The sequence below is a fragment of the Papilio machaon genome, chromosome 21 (assembly GCF_912999745.1).
Source record: "Papilio machaon chromosome 21, ilPapMach1.1, whole genome shotgun sequence".
In the NCBI taxonomy this organism is placed as follows: domain Eukaryota; kingdom Metazoa; phylum Arthropoda; class Insecta; order Lepidoptera; family Papilionidae; genus Papilio; species Papilio machaon.
In genome coordinates this window covers 6,312,859-6,334,337 of record NC_060006.1, presented here as the reverse complement: position 1 = coordinate 6,334,337, position 21,479 = coordinate 6,312,859, and the positions used below count along the sequence as shown (strand labels likewise).

General features: G+C 35.1%; 3 protein-coding genes across 5 annotated transcripts in view; 1 reads left to right on the top strand and 2 right to left on the bottom strand.

Moving 5' to 3' along the window:
• LOC106713000 (protein I'm not dead yet) overlaps nt 1-3,011 on the bottom strand; it is a 30,697-nt gene extending 27,686 nt beyond the window's left edge. For both annotated transcript variants that reach the window (XM_045683109.1, XM_045683111.1), the window contains exon 1: nt 2,935-3,011. The gene's annotated coding sequence lies outside the window, so the exon portion shown is untranslated. The remainder of the gene's footprint in view (nt 1-2,934) is intronic.
• The window catches only part of LOC106712969 (GPI transamidase component PIG-S), a 33,833-nt gene extending 16,215 nt beyond the window's left edge, over nt 1-17,618 (top strand). The window contains exons 1-11 of one of the 2 annotated variants that reach the window (XM_045683113.1): nt 3,170-3,248; nt 10,101-10,191; nt 11,263-11,402; nt 12,649-12,861; nt 13,304-13,501; nt 13,776-13,876; nt 14,438-14,615; nt 14,837-15,012; nt 15,812-15,953; nt 16,805-17,009; nt 17,475-17,618. In XM_045683113.1, the coding sequence (XP_045539069.1) occupies nt 3,233-3,248; nt 10,101-10,191; nt 11,263-11,402; nt 12,649-12,861; nt 13,304-13,501; nt 13,776-13,876; nt 14,438-14,615; nt 14,837-15,012; nt 15,812-15,953; nt 16,805-17,009; nt 17,475-17,595 (1,581 nt within the window). In that variant the 5' untranslated portion in view covers nt 3,170-3,232 and the 3' untranslated portion in view covers nt 17,596-17,618. Of the gene's footprint in view, nt 1-3,169; nt 3,249-10,100; nt 10,192-11,262; nt 11,403-12,648; nt 12,862-13,303; nt 13,502-13,775; nt 13,877-14,437; nt 14,616-14,836; nt 15,013-15,811; nt 15,954-16,804; nt 17,010-17,474 lie in introns of those variants that run through there. The other variant, XM_045683112.1, reaches the window with a different exon arrangement.
• Nucleotides 17,619-19,908: 2,290 nt separating this feature from the next.
• Nucleotides 19,909-21,210, bottom strand: LOC106712987. Its single transcript, XM_014505685.2, has 2 exons — nt 20,739-21,210; nt 19,909-20,561 (listed from the first exon to the last, which is right to left on the bottom strand). Exons 1-2 carry the CDS (start codon nt 21,145-21,147, stop codon nt 19,924-19,926), a joined length of 1,047 nt encoding a protein of 348 aa, XP_014361171.1. The 5' UTR covers nt 21,148-21,210; the 3' UTR covers nt 19,909-19,923.
• Nucleotides 21,211-21,479: the final 269 nt, after the last annotated feature.

The following is a 21,479-nucleotide window of genomic DNA, read 5'->3' as shown; positions in this document are numbered from 1 at the left end:
TTAATATGTATATAAAACAGTTATCAAATAATGGTTACTAATTAAGTGATGGAGTAGGTGTAATTATTTAAGGACTCATGTCAATTTTAAACACTCATAAACGTGTTTTATGTCTAACTGGTTCATTTTACCCATTATTACAATCAAACTTGAATTGTTTTAAAAGAGTTATTTTCTATTTGCGATCATTACATATATATAAAACTAAGCCAAAACTTTATGGTTTATAAAACCTTGTGTGGCGACCCCAAGTGAGTGGGAAAAGGCAAGGGAGATGATGATGATGATCATTACACCATATCGCTGTTTACCTGCACATCAAAAAATTTTTCGTAATGACGCATGAGATTCGAATCGCAAATATGTCTGGAATTGATCACTGATGCTTATCCATAATCTTGATAATTTCAAAACAATGAGAAGTGCCTTTTGTCTATTTAATCTTTATTTCATATTTTGACAGGTGTCGATATTAATTCTGTATTTTTAATCTTTAACTGCTTTCTACTGTCAAAACTCGTTTTTAAAAACATATTTGTTATCTTTGTTTTTTCGAAGACATTGAAAAGGATGGCAATGTGTTTTAGTTCAGGGTTGAAATTGCACATTTCAAGATTGCATTTAGTGTTTGGTATCCGTTTATATCTTAGATTATCATATTGTTTGTTTTATAAGTACATGTAATCGAAACCTGTCATTCTTTATGACTGTCTATAATAACAACTAACGGTTTGTTTATTACTTTACGCAGTTAGATTCCCTTTATCGTTTATTAACTAGAATTACAACAGTTGAGACGCATATGCGCCACTTATGTATGCGGTGGAAACCCATGGTTTAAGTCTAGATTAATAGATCCGTAGCTTAAGACTAGACATGTATAAATCAGCTCGTAACCCGTACAAAAATCAAGTCACATAGGCTTGAACTATTGAGCTGCAGCTCAACAACTAAATTGTCAGGTCACGGCTTATTGCGATGTACTATGACGATGCCGCGAGCTGCCTGGTAAGTCGCAGTTCGAAGCTCGAAACGCAAATCATAACTCTATGGTGGTACAAATTGAGCTGAGTTGCGTCACATATTAGACAGATTACTAACTAGATATTTAGAGAGAGAAAAGATGGATGGATTCCATGAAAAGTGACATGATTAAGAAAGGAGTGATGACTGAGGTATGGAAGACGGAAATCTGGTGCGTCTTTACGTAAATGGAACAAAGACAAAGGAAGAGCAAGTATTTATTTAGATGACTTAGATCCATAACAAAACTAAACTGATAAAAACTGATAATACACTTTCGCTAATGGACCAAGTTAAAGCTTAAAGTAAAATTTTATTCCATTGTTTCAAGAATATGACGGAATACAAAATTATTTTATTTCTAAACATTATATTTAATACGTAAATTAAATAGCGTTTCAATACAGTTTTGTGTATGTAACTTGGAAGCAAAGTTCATGTTAGCCTTACATTGTATAGAAGTTGCGTAATTTTTATGTACTCCATGTAAAATGCAAACACTTCACATGATGACATAAGCATATTGACAACCCAACTGTGTTGCACTTCTAAGGCTTGGATAACAGGGTTAATTTTTAAAAATATTTTGTCTTTTTACGGCCTGGATACGTGCAACGGTAATAAACTCATCTTCCTGCCTTTTCCTTGCAGCGGATAGTCACAGTTTGTTCTTTTCTATCTATCTGACGTCATATCTTAATTGACTCCCTTTTTACATATATCCTCTTTCGCAAAATCCACCCACACTTTCTTCGGTCTTTACTAGTATTTTAGTCATATTGATGGTGATGCATTTTACCCGTTTTTCCTCCGTTGGAACTCAAATTTTAGTTCTCATGTACAATGGAATCGTGTCATAGATCAGTCAGTCCAGAGTCCTGATCAGATTTATATGGATAGATATTACAGTGGTCGTACTGTAATTAGTCTGTGGTATACAAAAGGAGTAATAAGTGCATTAGGGTAATCACCGATGGAAGTCAACAACCTATTTAAAACAGGTTCGGGATCGCGTTAATATCAGGAAAGGTAGAAGGCAAATCGTGACTTGAGACGATGACCTGACAACATATAATTTTCTGACATTCATACGTTTTCGATATTCATAGTTATGAGGATTCAAAATGCAAGACAAAATAGTACTTATAGCCTAGGAAATACGTGTTAAATGAATATTTAGTAGTCTATTATTTGTTTGATTCATTCTTCAAATTCATTATTTTTACCAGGGAATTAATAAAGTTATAAAAGTGTAGAATTTACAAAATGCACGTTCTAATTAAAATATTTACATTATTCATCAGCCGTATACTACTAAATATATTTAAGGGTTTAAAAATTTGTAAAAATGTTGTATTTGAATTAAATATAAGATAGATTTTCCATGCTATTCTAGAAAGTTGTAACCTTAATGTCTTTGTATTGAAACGCAGCGCAGGTAAAATATTTTTTTCATTAAATACTTTTGTAGGTAGAGTATGGTTTTAAGTGCAACAACTTTGCAACTTTGTTCATTATCAAGGGCACACAAAACCACGACCGCACGGAAACGTGTGAACGATATCAATACTGCTAACCAAATACCATTGTAATTTATTGTATCGAACGGCCTTAAAAATAAATTCATGTCATCGTTTCTATTACATGTTAATTGTATGCAAGGCCTCCTTTTATTACGCACTTAACCGACGTGTTAATTTAAAAAAATACATATTTTGTATCGACAATTATATTTTGTTAGAGGAAGTTAAACGTATTTAATATTCAAACGTCGTCTTGCTAGTTTTTGAGACGCATTTTTTTAATTATTTTATTATAAAACAACTATTATTAATGTAATATTGTTGAATTCAAATACCAAACAATAATTAATGTGTATAAAATATTGATTAAATTTAATAAAATACTCACAGATTATATCAGGAAAATCCTGTTCTGGATTTATTAACAGCTGCGTACAACGATGCTCCAAATAACAACACTGCACAAATATATTTTGGTTTTGCCGGTTACGCAGTCCGGGTTTATGAATGGCGGGAAAATGTGACTAGCGCGCGTACGACCAGCGCGCGTCTCGGATGCGGACTGGCCGATTGGCCAAGCGCTTTTTCTTTAGTGTTCCCGCGCTGGCTCTAGGGACGCGTTGCTTTTGCCTTTTTATTTTTAATTTCGAGTGCGTGAACCGATTCGATAAACACCGGAACACGTGATGTCAACGACGTCAGGTTGGTTTGACTGCATTATTTTGTGATTTTTATTTAACTAACGCACTTACGTCATCAAATAAAAATGTTTCTTCACGCTGTTTTTAACTAACGATCAATACGGAAGTCTATTTATGTAGATTATTACTTAATGCTAGTATTGCAATGTCATGGACATCGTAAGTGAGCTCTATCTAGTTTTGCCATAATAAATTCTACATCAGATGCAAAAGCATTTCAGTGTAAATATTTTACTGGCTGTCTTTAGTGCAGTTAATTAATGCGACAAGAACTTTAATAACGGTTCTAAAAGGCTTTAGTCATCTTGGTCGTTGATGAAAATTACCAACATTTAGCATGATTGCGTACTTCAATATCTTTACTACTAAATCAATTTATGACTTCGAATGCTAGTATAATTAGGTTTTTAAGTGTAAAAGCCAGCATAATTCCATCCAAACTTTATGGCGTCTCTTAGTTTTACACGAGACGTTGCGCAACACAATTTTAGGTATAGGAGAGACGTAAAGGGATGCGGGTGAGGGGGCGGCAAACATAGCACACAAACAAGCTGCTATAAAGTTTGAATCTGAAATCATATATTTCACTATTAAATATATTTTTTTAAGTTATTATCAAAAATTTGTGAAACTATCGCGTGACTTTATTGTTTGCTTCTTGATGCAGAACTTTTTGTTTCATTTTAGTGGAAGGTTAGTTGAGTCTTAACTAAAATAATATATAACAGAGTTCAAATTGCAGATAGATTAAATTTCGTTAATTACGATTAATATCTTAGTCATATATTAAACATTACCTTGAATCTTGAGCTTGTTTAATCTTTCACTATATAAACAATTTTCGTATCGTATACATTTTTTTAAACTGACCCCCATTTCTTGTATATCCTTTGTAATTTTATTCTTTATAGGTAAAAAAAAGTAAATTAAAAAAAAAACATAATTCATCTTTGTTTTTAAAATGTCATTGAAATAGCATTGTAAATGTTTCGCTCGTTATTTATTTATAAGAATTGAATTGAAAACCGAAGTAAAACTTTACGACTCAATTGAAAGAATAATATTAATTGAATATAGTAATAACATAAATGTCAAGTATAAAGGAAATTACGTTCCATGTTGTACTTTTTAAATTACAAAATTTTACAAAACCTGTATAGTCTTAATACCAACGCTTTTTCCTCCATTTTTTTTCCGAAAATATACTTAGTCATCGTCCGATATAAAAGTTACATTATAAAGGGCGAGGGTGAGATTCCTCAAAGGGGGCGAATCTTTTGAAGGGTTGATGTTGAACCCTTATTATAATATCGAATGCTATAAAATATAGCGATGGTGATTTTCTAAATTTGTTATTTAGTTACGTAACTTTTAGTTTATTTTTAATAGACTATTGGCAATTTCAATAGAAATTTTATGAATAACTAGCTTTTACCCGCGACTCCGGTCCGCGCGGAATAAAAAAAATGCACACAAGATAAAAAAGTTCCTATGTACGTCTCCTAGTTCTAAGCTACCGCCCCATCAATTTTCAGCTAAATCAGTTCGACCGATCTTGAGTTATAAATAGTGTAACGAACACGACTTTCTTTTATATATATAGAAAAAAGATAATTCATAGATTTTCTGAAATTGATCTGTAAGTTTTTAGTAAATATGTTTGTTTCTTTCGTAATTAACATATGGCGTAGATATTATATTTGCTTAGCTGTGTAACAAACTCTAATTTAGCTTGTAATTGGATCATAATAATACTGAATTACTTCATGCTCCATACCTGTAAAGTTGCTTATCTTGCAGCTAACATTTGTTTTATCCTATCGTTTCTAGGAATCGCTATTTTGTGTATGAAAACCATACATATGCAAATGTGAAACTAAAATACGACGTACCCAAGGCGTCTCCCTATCTTTGTAAAGAAAGGGTTACAAATTCCTTGTCGGACTGTACAGACCGATAGACTTATTTACCCCCTTGACAAAGTACATTCGCTCAGAAGTGATTCCATAACGAATTTTTAAATGTATGAAATTGTCACATGACAGTCACGTGACTTACCGTCACTCGCTTCGGAGCGAATGAACCAGTTAGACCTGCAGTTAAGGTCTTCGGACTATTGCTTTCTATAACTACTTTAAAATGTTAAATGATGTACGATTCCTTATAACCAAGTATTATGTTGTTTATAGTTTTCAACACACAAATATTAGTAACCGTAGAACTCCACTGCTGTTAATCTTGTATTTGTACATATTGTCATGCCTTTAACTCTCTTTCTCAAAACATAAATATGTGTTTATACAAGTTGTTACGTCACAGAAATTCTACGGTAAGAAAAACTCGCCAAGAAGATATTGACACCAAGACATAAGTCGAAAATTTAATGTTAAATTAATTGATACGGAACACATATACGTATTTTTTGGTTGTTTGTGATGATAACGTGTGTCATCACCGCATTGCTGTAATCTGTTTGCCTTAAAGTTATAAAGTAATTGTGAAGTTAAGCAAGCGATGACGAACGTATTCTATTAAGATCATGTTTTTTAGTAAATTACGTATATCAGCTGAGCCTCTTCCCATTAGCCAAAAACTATTTTTTTTTCTCTTTAATTGATATCTTTTGTAAGTGTAATTTATTTTATTTTTGGTTAATAAACTGTTTTTTTTTTACTTGTAACAATTCCAATTAAGTTTTAGGCCGAATCCACAACTACGTAATGGGAAATACGTATCGTTAACCATTAGGCTATTGGCGTTTCAGTCTTATGCAAGATTATTAATCTTATCCTTTGACTATTATAAGTTTTAGTTTTACAGGCATTCAATTAGTAAGGCTTATGAATGAAAAAGTCATATATAATATGTTATGCAATTCTTTGTGAACGTTAGCGAGTAGGTTTATACAATTCAACCTTTCCTCTTGTCTTGACGTCAGTATGACGTCACAACGATGTCTGTAAGTCGTATTTTGTTTCAAACATTGAAAAAAAAAACAACTTCGTAAATCACAAACTATTCGTTAATTTTTCACGTTTCTCAAGGTGACAATGTTCATGTTTAAAATTACAATTTACGTATTGTTTCATATTTGGAGAAAAATAACTTGTAATGTACATACAATATAAATGGATTGTATACATAATGATCAATTCTTTTGCGTTGTAACTTTGATTTTATGGAATAAACTAACTTCATACCTTATCAGGGTGGTAAGGGGCCTTATAAGTTAGTCGTACTATTGTCATCAACTTAAATATGTCCTAGTAGAAGATGCGAAACGGGGATTTTAGGATTTACTTCACCATGGCAGTTAAAAAGGGAGTAACTGTACACCTATCTATATCTATATATATAAAAGAAAGTCGTGTTAGTTACACTATTTATAACTCAAGAACGGCTGAACCGATTTGACTGAAAATTGGTGGGCAGGTAGCTTAGAACCAGGAAACGGACATAGGATAATTATTACCCCGTTTTCTATTTTTTATTCCGCGCGGACGGAGTCGCGGGTAAAAGCTAGTTGTAAATAAAACAGTGTGTTAATATACTTCAACTTGTGGAAAATTTGTTCTAGTATAATACTGACTAATTAACTACAATAAGTCTGTTCAGTTTTGATAATGTTCACGCATTGCACGCGTTGATATGTAGAAAGTCATTCACCAGATGAATGAACTGATGAATGATTTCTTATGATGCAATTGTACATTCACATTAAACATTTCTGATCATAATGATGAGGTTAAAAACTTTACTAGTGCCGGGTTTATTTTTTTTACTAGCTGTCGCCCGCGACCCCGTCTGCGTGGGATTAAAAAAAACGTAATAAGTAGCCTATGTGTTCTTTCAGATTATGTTCTATATCTGTGCCAAATGTCATCAAGATCCGTTGAGTCGTTCCGGAGATACTTTTAAACAAACACCCATCCATCTAAACTTTCGCATTTATACTATTAGTAAGATAGTATTATATATACATATACTAGCTTTTACCCGCGACTCCGTCCGCGCGGAATAAATAATAGAAAACGGGGTAAAAAAATATGCTACGTCCGTTTCCTGGTTCTAAGCTACCTGCCCACCATTTTTCAGTCAAATCGATTCAGCCGTTCTTGAGTTATAAATAGTGTAACTAACACGACTTTCTTTTATATATATAGATATAGATTTTCTATCTAGTAAATAGTAATAAAAGTGAATCATTATGAATCGAATTATGTTTAGTTTTAAAATCAAACAATATAGTTTATGTTAATACGAAACCTGGCTTCGTTTTACGTGTCAAATTGTATGACTAATGATACAGTGTAGTACAAACTTTATGGCGGCTCGTAATTTTACAAGAATTATGCTTAGAACACAATTTTGGGAATCAACGGTATGTAAAGAGCAAACCACTGCGCGGTTTTAATAAGTAGCCTATGTGTTCTTTTAGACTATGTTCTACATCTGTGACGAATTTTATCAGGATCTGTTGAGCTGTTCCTGAGATTAGAATCCTTATGCATTGCGACAAAGTCCGTTTAATGAAAAATACGCTAATTTTGTAAAGGTTAAACCCATGGCTATACTAACATGTGCTTGTTTACTTCTGTATTCTATATATATTGTTTATATAAAAGTAAATACAGACAGACCGCTAGGTACCATCCATACCATCTGGACGGCTGGCATTCCTCAACAGTGCGGTTCTCGCGAAATTTCTTGCCGCGCACGGCCGCGTTGTGGAATGGTCTGTCCTCGGCGGTATTTCCAAACCAGCACGAATTAGGGTCCTTCAAGAAGCGAGCGTATCAACATCTCAAAGGCCGGCAACGCATTTGCGATTCCTCTGGTATTGCAGATGTCCATGGGCGTCGATGAACACCTTGGTGTTCCCGCTGCTCGTTTGTCCCCTTCTCTTATAAAAAAAAAAATAAAGAATTGACATAATACTTTTCCATAGAATATTTATTAATGGTCTTTATAACTTGTAATATTATACGAAGTGTGGCATAGATATCATTACATTGACTTGAGGCGCCGTGCACATTGTCGGCAATTGAAGGTGCAACCTTTAACCCTCGCTTCATTGACACTACTGCGCAGTAATGACACTTGTCATGCCACAAGTACGACATAAAGACTTATAGAGATGTACTAAGGAAAAGTATGCGTAGATTGGAGTATCTATCGTCTAATTTCTGTGGACCTAGTACGAATAACTGTGACATTCGATTTCGTATCGTTGTAGGGAATTATGTAAAAATTAGTATGAGATATATGGTGTACTTTACTGTCCGATAGGTGGCGCTGCACAAATTTTAATACAAATTTTGTCGATAACAATACGATTGCGATGTTCAAAAGTTTTCGTGCTAGGTTGGAACATTTATACTAAAACATTTTGTTGCAACTCTTTCAAAGATAATAAGATGGACAAAGTGATTCCGTAGAGGTCAATTATTTTCACTGTATCTCTGCTAATTGTAATCACTGTCACCTACACATAACCGTGGAGTTCCACTGAAACATACAGATCAAGTGTAGTAAAAACTTACATCAAATTCAGTATCTACCATAAGTTAATATAATTGCATATACTTATAAAAAGTACGTGTTTTAATAAAGGTTATCTACACTTGATGTTTTTATATCTGAGGTGTCATTCAATACATATAGATTGCAGTCTGATATTACAGATGCTTCCAACAAATGATTTATAAACTGCTCTTTGTTAAGCGATCGTGCAACCCGACCTTACAAACCCACTACGTTGCATGTCACTGTAAATTTGTTGACATTAGGCGTTTTATAATGTTACTAATAACGCTTTGAGGTTTTACGTAGCCCTCTTAAGAATAGACTTAGTAAAAGAAACACTACTACACAACTAGGGTACTCTCTTAGAAACTATTAATGTTGTCTATTAGTCATGGGTAACTCAACTATAGTTGATTACGATCAGATTACAGTTCACATGTGTGCGGATCAATGAACCGAATCGCAGCTAAGCTCAATTTGTACCTGCATGAGTTTCACCGTCAGTTCGCGACTCGTCGGCTCGCATAGTTATAGTACATGGCAATGAGCTGTGAGCTGTTAATGTAGCTGATAAACTGCAGCTCAATAGTTCAAGCTTAAGTGACTTGAACTTTTGTACGGGTTCAGAGCTGATTTACAACACGTCTATTGTTTATTTAATCTTAAAAGAGCAGCCAAGTTTTATTATAAAGTAGTTTGTTATCAATAACTGGTCAAAAATTATCTCACTGCATGATTTTGTCGAGACCTGATTAATTAGCCCACTTAATATGTTTAATTTAATTAAAAAGATAACGAAACACGGGTGTAATAAATGCTAAATAGATTAATGTTGAAACAATGTTAGTTTTTTTTATTGACAACATATGTTTTAATTTTGTAAAATGCACTAAAAAGTAACAAAGTAATGTCATGAAAACCCTCTAAACTCTAAAGAAAGTTCTCTTCTTTCTTGTAACAAGTATAATTATTGTTATTTCGCAGTCGGTGTCGGCCGAAGTAAATAGGTGGCATTTTATATTTGAGATGTATTAGACAAACTTACGTTTATGTCCCTACTTAGGCCGAAACCTACTCCAAAATAAAAAATACAGTCGAATTGATAACCTCCTTCTTTTTGAAGTCGGCTAAAAACCTTAGATAACTTTGTATGTATGTATTTTATTGTTGGATACAATATACCCAGACATTCTCAAACTATTATTTCTCGTGTCCCTTCTCTCTTTGAAAATGTTGCTGGTGTCCAACCCAAAGAATGGACCCCGTTAGGATTAAAATAAATAACCACTGTGGGAATCACTGACATATACGTTTACAATTGTTTCAGAGACCAATCGCATGCTAGCGAGTGCTTCCTTTGTGGGACTGCTCATCGTGATCGGTCTGCCGCTCTGGTGGAAGACCACAGAAGTCTACAGGTATGACCATCTAAACTTTAGGGCGGCAGAAATAGCACGTGAAGTAGGAACACCGCCGCCTGGGACCTATCTGACTACTAAAGCTACGCCATTCAATAAAAAAATTCAATCTAAAATCTATAGCGAAGCTGTATAGATAAAAAATCTTTATAAAATAATGTGTCCGATTTAATTAATATATTATAATTTAGTGCATTCTTAATTTTTTTTTAATAATATAGTAGCATTTTATATTATTATATATGTTCTAGCCAGCAATATAAACGTACATACTTCGTGTGCATTTAACACACGAGTCGATACATTAATATTTACGTAACACTTCGATAAAACCACTTTTACATATACATATATGTAAATAAACAAAAACTTCGCGGTATGTTACATAACCAAGTGTTGTATGAATTATTTAGAGGTCGAGGTTTATCGTTGCAATGCTCGTTTAAAAAATACTTATCACGTTTGTCCTTTAAAATATGAATATACAATTGTTTAATGCACTGCTAAAGAAAATAACTAATGTATAAAACAAAAGATCCCGAAAATCTATATATCGACGCTGGAAAACGTAAACGCTGTAACCCCGAAAGTATGAACTTCACAGGAGAGCCAAAAAATGATAACTCGTGAGCTGATACGCCTACAAGCATGCGGTATTTAGCAATGTTGTGTAGTTTGTGCTAACCTATAATAAAATCATTATCCTTTGATAATGATTGAAATTATTAACGTGTGAAAAACATATTCGCAATTTCCAGGGTTACAGCGTTTATGCTTTCCAGCGTCGATATATATATAAAAGAAAGTCGTGTTAGTTACACTATTTATAACTCAAGATCGGTCGAACTTAGCTGAAAATTGATGGGGAGGTAGCTTAGAACTAGGAGACGGACATAGGAACTTTTTTATCTTGTGTGCATTTTTTCTTATTCCGCGCGGACGAAATCGCGGGTAAAAGCTAGTAATTTATAAATTTCACACCGAAAAATACAAGAACATCAATCTATCTCTATCATTTTCTTTTGCTAAAATAGACATAGCTACATAATAAAAACTTATTTCTACTTTCAGAGTGTCGCTACCATACGACAAGATCAGCGCGTTCAACACACAGGCGCATTTCATCACCACTGAGTTAACTGTCCTAGCAACTGATGAGAAGACCGCAGCTGATGTCGCTGAGCTCATTGAGAAAGCATTCAAAGATTGTGGTGAGACATAAAGCAGTTTATCAGATGTTTAGTGTTTTCTTCTACCAGCTGCATTCAGTACTTAAGAACCTTACTATTGTAACCTCCAGTATCCTAAACCGCTGAACAGATTTTGACGAGTGAGATGTTAATCGACGAGTTATCTTCCCCTGAGTGTACAGACAGGGGAAGAATACAGGGTTTATTCGTTTTTTTTAAATTAAGAAATAGTTTTTGAGTGTAATATCAAGGAATAATCACGTATCGATAAATACGAAGCAGTTTTGTATAGAATATTGTTAAAGTGTTATATAATCTTTGCATGTTGCGCCTTTATAATCTACTAGCTTTTTCCGGCGACTCCGTCCGCGCGGAATAAAAAATAGAAAACGGGGTAAAAATTATCTTATGTCCGTTTCCTGGTTCTAAGCTACCTGCCCACCAATTTTCAGTCAAATCGATTCAACCGTTCTTGAGTTATAAATAGTGTAACTAACACGACTTTCTTTTATATATATAGATGTCAACTTCCTCTCTCTCTCTCTGCTATCTATGTTCCTTCCATGAAGTGTTGTCCGGTGCCTCTCTATAAATTTCTTAATAATTGTGCATAAAATAAAGTGTAATTATCCACCACTGCCATTTAATTGCAACAAATATAGATAAAATACACGTGATATTTTTTTATGTTTTTAACAGTAAAATAATTATCAGCCAGTTTCTTAAAATATTTCGTGCTTTACGATAAACTTGCAGCCGGGTTAGTAACCTTGAACTTGATAGTACCTTTCAATATTTGTTTTCATTCATCATATTGATAAAATAAAATAAATTGTAAGACGGAATGTAAATAAAATAAAATTTATTTGAGCTGATTGACGACATTCTAATAAAGTTTCGAATATAAAATGTGTCTAGAATTGTTCTGCCAAAACATCGATATCCGTAATATCTGCCTAACCCTACTATAAATTAGTTATTTGATATACAACAGGAAATATTACGGGGACATCAACTTATACCGGAACTGTCCGGTTCAAGTTATTTGAATTGATATTTATAGGATATTTCCGTATTTAATTGACCCTCAATATAGTAATAGAATTAAAGACCTTAACTCGTTAATGTACATTTATGAGATAAACTAGATAAAATTAAATTACTTTGTTAAACGTAAAACATAGGAGACATTCTGGTCCTTCGAAAGCCGGATAAATACATGATTATGATTACTGTGATGAACATGTACCGTCAATTTTAATTCCAGATGTCCTAAAACTCAAGATAACGAGAGGCGTGCTACCTGAGGGTCTGCGCAGGAGTTTGGATTCTATTGCGGAGGAACAGGAAGCGGTTGAAGAAGTGGGAGGTGCATTTGACCTCACACAACACAACAAGCTGTACGTGGTGCAGAGGTCACCGTTGTTCCAGGATGTCTGGCTCGGTACTGAGAGGGTGGTCTTCTTTAGGGATGCCAAGGGTAGGTTTATTTAATCTCTTGCCTATGGCGATTTTCTTTATTTCCTTGTTATTGTGTGTGCAATTTGAAGAAGGTAGTTTGAGCTTAATATATGTAACACGGCAAACTACCAGTGGACTTCAATGATCGTCGACGCCCATGAACTTTCACACTATACTAAGAAGAGAAATAAATTACATATGTGATATTGTTGCTTTTAAGAAAGGAATGAGTACTTTATTTAGATTTTTATTTCCTACAAGAAATAATTTTATAGTAGAAAGTGGCAAATGCGTAAGTGGCTTAGCTTTAGCGAAATGACTACATAAAGACACTGCAACTCTTCAAAAAGTTGCAGATTCGTTGCCTCCATTTAATAGACAGATACTGGGTAGTACTGAGTAAATAAAGGGGATGTTTCCCCTTTCTATCTCTCCTCTGTCTCAAACCACAATGTCCTCAGCGGCCGATACCCTTGCGAAAGTCCTAAAGCAATGGATCTACGAGCCATCAGTGCTTAGAGGTGCGAGGTCTGAGACAGCGGACTCAACGCGGCGGGTACGCTTCCCGCCGGGTCAAGGGTACCATGTGGTGCTGTCCGTGGTGCACCCAAAGCCACAGGATCTGAAGGTGGAATTTAACGCGAGAGATGCGGTTGAAGGTGAGATGTCAAATGCTATTTGTGAAGTTAAGGTGTATTAAGATTACGACAATTATAAAAAAAACCAAAAATATTGATACTATAATTAATCTGGTAATGATGAATAATTTACGTACTTTGCAATTTAGAAAGGAAAAAGGATAGGAAATTAGTGTTTTTATACAATATGTATATATTTATAAATTATTATTATTGAAAGAATAATGATATATTTATATATCATTATTCTTTCAATAAAGCTAGTTTACTATGTTATTTGACGTAATTTATTCAGAATACATCGGTTCGTTCGTGGACGAGCTGGACGTGTTGCACAACTTCACGCTCAAGTCGCAGTGGCTCTATCTCCTCAACTTTGACTTCCAAGCCACTGAGGTAGGTGACACTTCTCTACTGCACATTTTTATATTAGGAAACTATATTTTGACTGTTTAAAACTAAATTCATTCGGAATTAAAAATCTAGGTCCTTCGAGAGCAGGATAAAATTTGTAGTAATAATTATTAATGTATATTTTTTATAGAAGCGATAAGTGGATCGACTAAACTTTTTAAATCTGATGTCCATGATTATCCATAACATCAGGACTGCAGTGTTTAAAGGTTAAACAATTCATAAATGCAGATTGTTCAAGTCTGTATTAAAGAACGGTCTTCACTAAGAGTCATTATCGACTCTGAGAGGACAGTAAGACTTTAAAGATAGACGTTGATACAACGAACTAGTTGAATTAATAGTTGATCACCTATTCAGTATGCCGTTTTATATTTATATAGTTGAATTCAAGATAAATTTAAATAAGGATCACTGGTCGACCGTTTTTCTTTGTCAGTCTTCGAGTCTTTTTTGAATTACTAGTTTTTCGACTAGTTGAAAAAAGCAAATTAACACTTTTGTTTCGACCCATCCCTGGTATTTTCCTGGTAACATGAGCAGGTGAAGGACGACAGTGAGTGGACAAGGCACTGGGCGGTGCGCGAGGAGAGGCTGCACTTGTTGCTGACTGCGCTGGAGGGTCGCGCCGCCACACATGTCTCTGACCTGCCCACACTCAACCTCGCCTTCTACATACTGCCTTGTGCATATGCGCCTTTAGTCATCTATGACTCTGATAGTTAGTATGCACATTGATAATATACAGGGTTTACACGACTTTTTTTTAGATTAAACATTTTGCATACAGAAGAAGGAAATTTTGAAGGAATTTTTTTTTTTTTTGATCATTTGTAAAGGATTGACTTTTATTCGTTTTTAAAATGATGTATAAAATAATAAAAAACAAAATTTACTGGAATGAGTAAACCTGTAAAAAAAAACCTTTAAATTATGCCTCAGATAAAAAAGTATCGGGTCCAGTGCAAGCGTTCATGTCCCCGAAGTGGGGGGGCGTGGTGTTCAGTAACCCCGCCCCCTCCGACTGCGGCCACACCCCCACCTGGACTCCGCCAATCACACTCATCATGGGCACCTTCATAGCTCAGCTCCGGGAACTGCTCGGCATCACTGACAAGGTAATACTGACTTATTCATTTAAACAATGTTATATTTTAATCTTACTAATATTATAAATGCGAATGTTTGTATGAATGTCTGTTTGTTTGAAGGTTTAATGCCCTCACGAACAGTCACGGGCGATAGCTAGTTAATCATATATTTAATAAAAGTACAGTGTCTGTAAGTAATATTAAAAAATATATTTTTCCTACTCATAGTGTTACGTTGCTTATATCGGGAAACCTAGATTTTAGAATTTGTCTGTCTGTTTGTTCGCATATCCACGTTTGTTTTGACTAATCTTCGAAATGGCTGGATTTTTTGACTGAATTTTTACTGAATAGAAGCTTATGTGTGAGTAACTTAGGCTACAGTTAGTTTTTAATAGAATTCCTTTAGAGTTTATTTTTAAATTAACTATAAAAATGTAAAATCTATAAACTGTTTCTTAATAAATAAATGTGGAACGCAAACATTCTTAATTAATTTATTTATTTGACTTTTTTGTCATATTTTTTACGTTCAACTTAATGACATTTAAATTAACTACGACATAATCATTAACAATAATAAAGCGTTAGTGGTTTACAAACAAAATAATTAGAACAAAAAAAAAATCCACTATTTTTTACTCGAACAAAAGCCTTTTTTTAAGTTTAACACATTCAGTGTCGACTTCAATTATCGTTCCCATCCTGTCCTTAATAATTGGAAAGGGAAGAGAAGTACAATTTGTACACAAGTACACTTGTACAAGTGCACTTGAGGTCTATCTCCAGTGTTATGAGCGGCTTCTACTACTGTTGTTTCTCCTAGGCAAGTATATCAGGTGCTCACCTGGAGCAGCTGAGGTCAGTGTCGCCGCGGCGCTGGGAAGTGGACAGTTTGCTGCGCCTGCGCACGCTGGAGCAGCTCTCCGCAGCGCACCATGACCTGAGATCTCTCGCGCAGCTGCTCGGTCAGTATCTCACTGTGTCATCGTTGTGGCATTCAAAGTGTTAACACATGGTGTAAATTGCTTCTAACTGAATCGAAACACTCGTATGAAAAACATATTTTCAAACTTCTTAATTGTTAAGTTTGTTTTGATCACGTTATTACTCAAATCTTTTCATTTGATATCCATTTTTTTTTATCAAAATGTGGCAAATAAGCAAACGGTCACATGAATTCGCTGAAATAGCGAGGAGACCGTTGTTCATAGACATCAGCAAATTCAGATGCGTTGCCTACCTTTAATCAACGGAGAAGGGGACGCACAGAAAGATGATATTTCTCCTTACTATGTTTCCCCTACTTCGCCAAGTCCACTTCCAAGGATGGAAAGATCCTTTCCTAATAAGAAAGATGACTAATTTTGTGGGTGTTTGTGTAAAATATATCATCCGCCATTTTGAGATTTTTATTTTTTATTTTATTTTCCTTCATCCCTGCTGCTATCAGTTCTACAGCAACCTTGGCTTCCTTAAAATTTCCTTAAATTACTATGTATCTATGCTAAAACAATAATATTATATTATATTTAATAAATTTACGGCTTTAACAAACATTAACGCCATTTTGTGATTGCCATCTTTGATTTATCATGACAATTAACATAAAAATACATTGTCATCGGGACTATTTGTGTGTAACAAATTTGAAAAAACCTGACAACGGGTTTCATTTGTGTTACAAGATTTGTACAAGACATAGTAATAAAGAGACAACAATATCATCTGAATCGTTGTCTCTTTCATATGGAAATGGATACAAGTGGAATTTTCTAGTTAAGTTCTGTTATTTAAAATCTTATTCTGTTAATTTCAGGTGAGATATCAAACATAGTGATAAACGACGAGGTGGGCGCGTCCATTAACTCTGCGGTGACGTCATCTGTGGGCGCGGGGGAGGCGGCGGCGAGGGGGGAGCTGCTGCGCGCCTACCGCACCTCCCTTGACGCCTTCCTCGCCGCTGAGAGCGCCTTCATGGAGCCCAGCCTCCTCGCCCTGCTGTACTTCCCTGATGATCAGAAGTTAGTATACTTCTGAACAAATATTACGGCGGCTCTTGATTTGTGCGATGTTTCGAGCTGACAACATATTTGATAACCTCTGTACAAGTAATTGCAGCATTTGTTTTCTCACTAAAGGAGACTCATAGTGACTTACTGCACTCAAAGTCGTTAAGAAACCCGTTATATCTTCCTGTCCTTCCTCTATCCTTTGTGGTCATAACTACGAATTCAGTGGATATGAGAAATTAAAATAAATCATAGACTTATTTAAAATAGAAATGTTTGTAATATTATTTTAAACACTGAAATTGTCCTTAAAAAACCATTTTTGTAAATATAATTTCTCATTTCTGTTTTACACATCACCGATAGATGGCGCTGTTATTATTTCTAGATTTTTTTTCGTTTTTGTTTTTCTTTTTTTTTTGCATATAAACGTTTTTATATTTCATCCAAATCTAAATAAATAACTTCTGTTTTCAGATACGCGATTTATATCCCTCTGTTCCTGCCCATCATGTTCCCTGTCGTGCTATCATTGAAGAACTTAATACTCTGGCTGCGGAAGAAACCTCAACCTGAAGCTAAAGTAAAGACTGATTGAAACAAATTGATTGTTAAATTATTATGGATGTTAGCTAATAAAGTTTAACAGGAAATTAAAATTGATTTTTATTTGCCACAAGACATACAAATCTTTACATATATAAAAACCTACTTCAATATAAAATATATAGAAGTAGGTATTACGTAGGTCTTAAAATAATCTTAGTCCTTTCGTACACAAGTCAACGAAAATCTTCGAAATTAATATATCCTTGCATAGAAAATATCGCGTTGCGAGCGATCCGTACACAATGATAAATCGTCGACGAGAGTCGTCTATTCTGTAAGTACATGAATAGCGACTAAATGTATAACTAACTAACTAGAGGTGACTCAGTGACCCAAAGTGGGCTTTGGCCTCCGACAACAAAAATCTCCACTTTCTCCGATCCCGCGCCGTCCGGACCCAGTCCCGGACCTATAACTCCCGAAAATCTTTGTCCACCTCATCCATCCTGGATTTATGGATACCTGGAACTGCTAACTGGACACCGACCACTCTGTCGTCCAAGGTATGCGCGTCTAAATGTCAACTGTACTTTGCTCCGACGGCCATCTTAACAAACATGTTGCGGGTGACTGGCTTCTACCATGACAGAAATGTCGGCAACGCGCGCTATGTGACATTGTATTGCGTGAGTCGCTTAGCGACTAAAATCTTTTTTTTATGTTACAAGTTGGCAAACGAGCAAGCGGCGACATGAATTCGCCGCAATGGCGAAGCGACCGCAGCCCACAGACATTCACAATTGCAGATGCGTTGCCTACCCTCAATCGACGAAGAAGGAGACGCACAAAAAGAATATTTAACCTTCCTATGCATCTCCTCCTCCATCAAATCCACCTCCCCCTCCTATCCTTTCCTTATAAGAAAAGGGTGGGAAGAGGAAGAGGACTAAAATTAGTCCTCCATCATCACACTCATCAGACTGTACTTGGAATTACTTCCACTTGACGTCTGTCTTCTGTGAGGTCGTGGTATTGCACTGAGCGAGGACAATTCGTGCAACTGATGTTGTTATTGCTGGCGTCTACCACTGATGCTGGATATCGAAGATTTACGTTGCCTTATTGTTGTACTTACCTATTTTTTTTTTATTTGAAAAAATACCATTTACTAGAAAAGATGCTAAATTAAAATAAAAGAGTAATAATGCTTCACATTACAATATATTAATATGTAAAACTGAGGTACTTCGTCACAATCAAAATTCATTTAAAAATTCTTAAACTCTATACAATATCTATGCAGCAACTGAGCATTGTCTTGAAAGCGAGGATTTATTTAGTAGCTTATAATATGCCCGCGTGCATCAGCTATCTTCCCAGGTCCTGTCAAAATCTGTCCAGCCGCTCCGAAGATTGCCCAGAACAAATGCGGATTTGCGGACAGATATACCAACAGACAAGGGAAAAATATTAACAGTGCATAGCCAGTTAATATTTTGTCATTTATACGAGACGTGATATTTTTCTTTTAAAATTCACCCATTTGAATAGATTTAAATTTTAAAAATAAGTTTAATTCAACCATTCAAAATGTAGATCCTTTAATTATATTACTATATAAGATATTTTAGTTCTGTAAAACTTAATAAAAATTTGGCCTCCGCTTTCAAGACAAATTACCAAACATGGCGGAATAAAAGTGAGAGTGCAGAATATTATAAAGTGTACATTCTACGCAATTATAAGAAGAAATAAGATCGAGGGAGATGTTGATATGTTCCAACGCATTTCAGTCTCCATCTATCTTCAATATACTAGAGATATATAGAGTTTTTTTTTTGTTTTTTTTTCATCAAAATAAATAAATATTTATTTATTCCGTTTCAAAAGAACGCATTTGATTGAGTGGCTGAATGAAGGAAGACTTGTAATTTTAAAAAAGTATAATTACCCCACTCTATAATTTATGATTACAAAATGGCGGTAATTTTAGGCGCGATTTTATCGCATCAACTGTGGATTAGTTTAATGTAAAAAAGAGATACTTTAAATAATATCTAATTAAACTGTATTTATTTTAAAACGAACTCTTAATTACCTTTTATAAATACAGACAGCCATTTCATTTTATCTGATGATTAATGTTTTGTACTTAAAGAAGAAGAGCTTTTTAGCAATATTTCTTAACCATTTGTGTAGAATATATGTTATCTTATCAAATTAATTTAAATAAAAAAATCTATTCTATAATAATACTGGCTTAAATAATTTATAACATTTTGAACTGTTAGGTATTTTCTTCACTGGCAACATCATCGATACGAGATTCATTAAACTTTTTAACCACAATACGACATGCAATTACATAAATGATGTATTATGATTCCAGCCAGTCGGTCTCCGTGAGCATGGCAACATTTTCCCCCTTACTGGGCCGGTACTCGACCTCCCAGAGGGAGTTGGCTAGAACTAGGGTTTCCCCCTCTATGAGTTCCAAATTCAAAGTGTAACAGATGTCTTCGCACGGCGCCCGCGGCTTTAGTTGTATAAAGTTCTTGCCTTTCAGCTGCGACATTATGATTAGACCAACATCCAGTTCCAGAAACTTATATCTATGAGTGTCATAATTCTTGGAAAGGAGTAGCCAGTTGAAGTGAGAAGGAGGGATATGGGGGGAGAGGAAGTAAGGTCTGGGCGCGAGAAGTCGGAACGATTTGACTGCGCGAATGTCACAGTTCTGGAAGTGCACGAACCAACTGGGTATGCTGGTGCTGGTGATCCTGGAGACGATCTCCTCGAGGTCCATGGGTTGGCGGCCGAGGCGGATGTTGGTGAGCACGCGGCAAGGCACGGAGTCTCGCAAGCGGTCGTCGTCGCCGATGAAGCTGGTCAGGTTGAGGTCTCTTGACAGAGACCAGTCGTAGTGCGCATCCTCCACAATGACGGGCGCGCCGCGCAGAAGGTGGTGGTTGAACACCTCGTTGTAATTGGAATCAGATACGCGGGCAATTGTCTCTGAAAAAAATGAAAAGTTTCCTATTATATTTTTTTTATTTAGTTACATTATTAAAAACAAATTACAATTAATTAAAAAGTAAATTATGTCTTTTATTATTTTACCTTTATGTTACATACAAAAATAACTAATTAATATTAAAATTATAAGAAAACAAAATATTTTCAACAACTTACGAATGGATTCACATGATATACAATCTGCGGGAGAAATCAGATCGTTGTCCAAGTTGTGGGGTTGCGACCTCTGGATCAGGCATTTATTATAATACAGCGGAGTCCAGTCCCAGATAGGAAGTAATCGAATTAGCAGCATCCGGGCAAGAGCGGCCGCGTGCCACTGGAAACTGTCCGTCTGGCTCACCGTGTATCCGATAGCCAACACCATCACTACAAACAGAAACGTGCGGGTCCATCTCTTAATGGATGCTTTCCTCACTGCCGATGTTAATGGGCGACATATTATATCCATGTCCTCATCTGACATTCCTGCCTCCTTACAATACTCGTAGAATGAACGCACTTCCGAGTTAATTAACTCGAATTTCTCACGTTGGGTCATTTTTGCCGCGTTTTTCAGGCTCATTTTTAACGTGACCTATAAATTCCGCCTCGACCACCCACCGACGCGATCGATATTTGAACTTGCGTTTTGTCAGAGCTTATCGATAAACGAATTTCGCGCGCGCGCGATAAGGGTTTCCTGGTAAACCATAAATACTACCATAGATACTTATATTTTTTGTAATAGATATATAGGTGTGATAGGTGTAAATGATTCTAGTTTAGATTATAAATTTCGGTTTGTAACATAATCTTTCACAAATGTATCTTTTTTAAATTTTACATGTACGATTAGTAGTGGAAGTAAGCCGTAATTAAACTTATTTTGTAATGATCATGAATCAGAAAAAACAC